The sequence below is a fragment of the Crocuta crocuta genome, unplaced genomic scaffold (assembly GCF_008692635.1).
Source record: "Crocuta crocuta isolate KB4526 unplaced genomic scaffold, BGI_CrCroc_1.0 scaffold334, whole genome shotgun sequence".
NCBI classification, from domain to species: Eukaryota; Metazoa; Chordata; class Mammalia; order Carnivora; family Hyaenidae; genus Crocuta; species Crocuta crocuta.
Genome location: NW_027533260.1, coordinates 3,750,190 through 3,756,189, shown reverse-complemented (window position 1 = coordinate 3,756,189; position 6,000 = coordinate 3,750,190). Strand labels below are relative to the sequence as shown.

At 49.1% G+C, this 6,000-nt stretch overlaps 1 protein-coding gene across 1 annotated transcript in view; it reads left to right on the top strand.

Moving 5' to 3' along the window:
• Positions 1 to 4,741, top strand: part of C5AR1 (complement C5a receptor 1) — an 11,043-nt gene extending 6,302 nt beyond the window's left edge. Inside the window, exon 2 of the mRNA XM_077747346.1 lies at positions 2,413 to 4,741. Coding sequence (XP_077603472.1) covers positions 2,413 to 3,465 — 1,053 coding nt within the window. The 3' untranslated portion in view covers positions 3,466 to 4,741. The remainder of the gene's footprint in view (positions 1 to 2,412) is intronic.
• Positions 4,742 to 6,000: the final 1,259 nt, after the last annotated feature.

Genomic DNA, 6,000 nt, shown 5'->3' with positions numbered 1-6,000 from the left:
GGTGGGGGAGTGGAGGGAGGAGGGGGATGCCTGGGTCCCAGAAGGAAATGGGAAGAAGCCAGGGTGGGAGACAGGTGGGAGGGGGGTGTGCCATGGTGGGGGGAAATGGTAAGGGTAAGGCTCCCGGCAGGGACTATTTACCAATAGAAACATTGCAACAAGATGAGCTTTCTATTTTGAATATTATCCCCCTTACAGAAAAATTGTAAGAATGATACAAAGAACTCCCGTAAGACTCTTTACCCAGATTCTCCAAATTTGCTTTATCATTCAGTCACTTAGCTATCTGCCATCATCTATCTATCTATCTATCTATCTACCATCTTTTTTTGGAACAATTTGAAAGTAAGTTGTAGGCATCATACCCTTTGGCTCTTATATACCTTAGTGTTTATTATTTCTTCTTCTCTTCCTCCCCCTCCTCCTTCTTCTCCTCCTTCTTTTTTAAGTGTATTTATTTATTTTGAGAGAGAGAGCACCCACAAGTGGGGGAGGGACAGAGAGGGAGGGAGAGAGAGAATCCCAAGCTGGCTCCACACTGTTAGTGCAGAGCCCGATTCAGGGCTCGAAGTCCTTAACGGTGAGATCATGATATTTGACCAACTGAGCGCCCCAGGCGCCCCTGAAAGTGCTTCATCTCTGACTAGGACCCCCTTGCAGGGTGCCTCTTCTGTCCTTTTGACATGTCCCCATCATTCTTTAAAAGTTGCTTGGGGCACCTGGGTGGCTCAGTCGCTTAAGCGTCTGACCTCGGCTCAGGTCATGATCTCACAGTTCATGAGTCCAAGCCTCGCATCAGGCTCTGCGCTGACAGCTCAGAGCCTGGAGCCTGCTTCAGATTCTGGGTCTCCCTCTCTCTCTGCCCCTCCCCTGCTCACGCTCTGTCTGTTTCTATCTCCCAAAAATAAATAAACATTAAAAAAAATTTTTTTAAGTTTCTTTACTTTCTTGTATGAGATGTTCTGGGCTCATCTTGTATATTTCCTGTCCCAGAATGGGAATCAGTCCTGGGTTTTGGGGTTTTTTTTATTAAAAAAATGTTTATTCATTTTTTAAAAAACGTTTTTTCATGTTTTATTTATTTTTGAGAGAGAGAGAGACAGCGTGAGCAGGGGAGGGTCAGAGAGAGAGGGAGACACAGAATCTGAAGCAGCTCCAGGCTCTGAGCTGTCAGCACAGAGCCTGATGCGGGGCTTGAACCCATGAACCGTGAGATCATGATCCGAGCCGAAGTCGGACGCTTAACTGACTGAGCCACCCAGGCACCCCTGTTTATTCATTTTTGAGAGAGAGCGAGAGAGTGCACGAGCAGGGGAGGGGCAGAGAGAGAGGAGGACAGAGGATTTGAAGTGGGTTCTGTGCTGACAGCAGAGAGCCTGAGGTGGGGCTTGAACTCAGCAAACCTTGAGACCATGACCTGAGTGGAAGCTGGACGCTTAACTGACAGCTCCCCAGGCGCCCCGACCCTGGCTCTTTGAAGGGCAGAGGGCCATTAAAGACCATAATCTGATTGCGAAGGTCCTCTTTGTTCTCGAACAGATATCTTTCTCTGTTCCTGCCGTCCCTCTGTCCTTCCTCTTGCAAGGCAAACATCTATTTCTTATTCCCATTTCTCATTCTTCATCTTGCTGTCCCCCAATATTTCCTCTCTGCTCCAAGACTGAGGTTTTGGAATGACTTAAGCTAAAGGTGACGAAAGGCTGGGAGCCAAGCAGGAAAGAAACAGACGCACCGAGCAGCAATGGAACTTGCAAAGGGCCGGGCGGGCTTCAGGGAAGACAGTTGGGATCTGGCCCCTCGCCGTGCTGAGCTATCTGGGGACCCAGAGCACAAGGGCACATGTGTGCCCCTCTACACTTAGCGAAATAGCCTCCCGTAGTTTGAACCAAGTGGAACAAATAAATACGGCGCTACTCAAAGCTCCCGGAAAACAAAAAAACCCTCACAAGTCCCAGCAGCGGGGACTGTACATAACGCCCCGCCTTGCCTGATATGTTTTCTTGCCACAGTCAAGTCAGAGACCCTGCTGTCCTGGAGAGCATTGTGGTCTGATTGGACACTTCCTACTGCACAGTCANCACACCTGGGGAATATCATCTCAAGCGTGTTGGTGACATGAAAAATAGCTAACGAGCAGAGTGTCGTGGGTACGGCCCAGGCAGAGCGGATAGTGATCACAACATTGAAGCAGGGCTAGGGTTTGCCCATTTGGTCACTGGGTCCTGGGGATGTCCAGGGATGGTAGCGGGAGGTGCCGAGCCGGGAGGGTGGCGGGCGTGACGCCCCAGCTGGGTCTCGGCCCCCCACATCCTCGTTTCCCCGGGGAGAATCCTGGGGCTCTGAGAAGTGGTGTGATGGGCTTCCGGCCACGCAGCTCTGATGGTCCCTTGTCGCCTCTCTGGTTCCACGCAGGACCCCCTGAATTACAACGCCACTGAGTATCCCCTATATGACTGGACCGGGGACCCCAACGTGCCGGTGGACCAGCCTTTGAGAACCTCCAGGCTGCCTCTTCCGGAGGTGTTTGCCCTGCTGATCTACGTGGTGGTCTTCTTGGTGGGGGTCCCGGGCAACGCCCTGGTGCTCTGGGTGACGGGCTTCGAGGTCCGGAGAAACATCAACGCCATCTGGTTTCTCAACCTGGCGGCGGCCGACCTCCTCTCCTGCCTGGCGCTGCCCATCATGTTCACCTCCGTCTTTCAGCAGGGCCACTGGCCCTTCGGCGACGTCGCCTGTCGCATCCTGCCTTCTCTCATCCTGCTCAACATGTACGCCAGCATCTTGCTCCTGGCCACCATCAGCGGCGACCGCTTCATGCTTGTGTTTAATCCCGTCTGGTGCCAGAACTACCGGGGGCCCCACCTGGCCTGGGTGGCCTGCGGCGTGGCCTGGGTCGTGGCCCTGCTGCTGACCATCCCCTCCTTCCTTTACCGCATGGTCCACGTGGAGTACTTTCCGTTCAAGATAAAGTGTGTCGTCAACTACGGCCAAGACAGGTTCTCCATCGAGAGGGCGGTGGCCGTGATCCGGCTGGTGGTGGGCTTCCTGTGGCCGTTGGTCATGCTCGGAATCTGTTACACGTTCCTCCTGATTCGCACCTGGAGCCGCAGAGCCACGCGCTCCACCAAGACGCTCAAGGTGGTGGTGGCGGTGGTGACCAGCTTCTTTGTGCTCTGGCTGCCCTACCAGGTGACAGGGATGATGCTGGCCTTGCTCTCCCAGGACTCAAAGATCTTCAGATTCGCGTCCAAGGTGGACGCCCTGTGCATCGCCTTCGCGTACATCAACTGCTGCATAAACCCCATCATCTACGTGGCGGCTGCGCAAGGCTTCCACGCTCGCTTCCTCAAGTCCCTTCCCACCAGGCTCCGCAACGTGTTGACCGAGGAGTCCGTGTCCCGGGACAGTAAGAGCTACACCCTGTCCACGGCGGACACCCCGGCCCAGAAGAGCCAGGCGGTGTGAGGGGAGTGCTGCCGCCCCCCGCCCCCCCACTTCCCACCTGTCCATTCTCTCTCTGCTCATTCACGAGGCCCATGGAGCTGTCGTTTCCGCCAGCTGCCCTCCGTTCCCTCCGTCTCTCCCAGACGTGTCCTCCCTTGCTTTCAGGACTAACACGTCCCTCTAGGGATCCCGTCCTTTCTTTCCACCCAAGGACTTTGGAAAAACCAGCAGAAACTCATAATACTGGGAGTCCCCTCTCCCCAAACGGCTCTCTGTCTGCGTGGGCAGAGATTGTGACTAGAACACATCCGCTGCACAGAAGACAGACAGAGAGAAACATTTTAACCTTTGAAAAATAGCGAGGGGCGCCTGGGCGGCTCAGTCGGTTGAGCGTCCGACTTTGGCTCAGGTCATGATCTCACAGTTCGTGGGTTCCAGCCTGGCATCTGGCTCTGTGCTGACAGCTCAGAGCCTGGAGCCTGTTTCAGATTCTGTGTCTTCCTCTCTCTCTGACCCTCCCCTGATCATGCTCTTTCTCTCTTTCTCTCAAAAATAAAATAAACATAAAAAACCCTAAGTGTGTTGATTTAAAGAAAAACAGCAAGTTAAAATGTTACTCCATTGTGGTTTTTTAAAAATGCCTTAAGTAAAAAGATGTTAGAAGGTCCTGGTGAAAAGCAAGTGTGAGGGAGGGCTGTTGTAAGGTGGGGGGGCATGTAGGGAAAGAGTGGTTGGACACTTCCGGGGAAGGAGGAATATGTGTTTTTACTTTGTAAACTGCTATTTTGTTTGCATTTCTAAAAAAAAATGAAAAGAAAAGAAAAGAAAAGAAAGAAAAGAAAAGAAAAAGAAAAAAAGAAAGCAAAAAACCCAGGAGACTTTTAATTTTGGTATCATTGTAGACTCACGTGAAGCTGTGAGCATTAACGAAGAGGGATCTTGCATGCCCTTGACCTATTTCGCTCCGGGAATGCCTTGCAAAACGACATTGCAAGATCTTGACCGGGATGTTGACATTGATATACTCAAGGGGCGGGACGTTTTCATCACCCCGGGAGTCCCTCATGATGCCCTTTTCCAGCCCCCCTCCACTACCCTCCATCCCCCCCGCTGCCTGGTCTCAGGGACCCAGGCAGCCGCGATTCTTCTCCCTGTCTCCAATTTTGTCCTTACCAGAAATGTCTTATCAAGGGACTCATACAGCGTGTAACCTGCTGCCTTTTGAAAAAACTTGTCTGCTGCACGTGAATAATGAACATAAAAAACAATAAATGTTGAAATGCTGTGCTATTTATAATCGACTGTAAAACACTTCTGTTTAGAGTTTGGTGCGTGCGTGCGTGTGTGTGGCTGGGCTAGAGATTGTGCAGACCAGCACTATTCAACAGAAATATGCTGTGAGTCTCATACGTAGGGTCCAATTTTCCGTCGCCGCACTAAAAAGGTAAGAAGAAACAGGGGCACCTGGCTGGCTCAGCCAGAAGAGCGTGTGACTCTTGGTGTCAGAGTTGTGAATTTGAACCCCATGTTGGGGTAGAGCTTACATAAATAAATACGCTTAAAAAATAAAAAAAGAAACATGAAATAATAGTAATGTATTTTATAATTATATTAACAACAATTATATGAATAGGATATTAGTGATAGCATATGAATATTATATATTATACAATTATACGTTATATGACTATCAGGATGTTATATACTAATTGTGTATATATTTCAAAGATTTTATTTTATTTATTTTTAAAATTTTATTTATTTACTTTTGAGGGGAGGGGCAGAGAGAGAAGGAGAGAGAGAGAGAATCCCAAGCAGGCTCTGTGCTGTCAGCTGATGTCAGTCTCGAACTCACGAACCCGTGAAATCATGACCTGAGCCGAAATCAAGAGCTGGAGCCTCAACCGACTGAGCCACGCAGGCGCTCCAAAGATTTTATTTTTAAGTAATCTCTACACCCAGTGTGGGGCGTGAACTCACAACTCTGAGATCCTGACTGAGCCAGCCAGGCACCCCTATAATAATTGTATTTGTGATTCGATAAAATAAAAATACATAACCATATTATATAATATAGAGGATATATCACACATTTTAACATTATATTAATGTATATAATTTATACCAATATATTATAGTAATAGGAATACTATTAAGATACTTATTATATTATTATATATAATGATATTTAATATATAAAATATGCATGCAGTCAATACTATATTTTGACAAAAAATATACCCAAAATATTTCTTTTATAGTTTTTTCCCCTTTTTCCTCCTATAACTGTTTTTTTAATTTGAGAGACAGAGGGAACGAGAGTGGAGGAGAGGCAGAGAGAGAGAGAGAATCGTAAGCAGGCTCCACGCTGAGCATGGGGCTCAATCCCATGACTCTGGGACCTGACCCCAAATCAAGAGTCACACACTCAACCGACTGAGCCATCTAGCCACCCCAACCGGCCTGTTTTCAAAAGATCATCCTGTCAGGCACCTAGGCGGTGCAGTCGGTTGAGCATCTGACTCTTGATTTTGGCTCAGAGCATGATCTCATAGT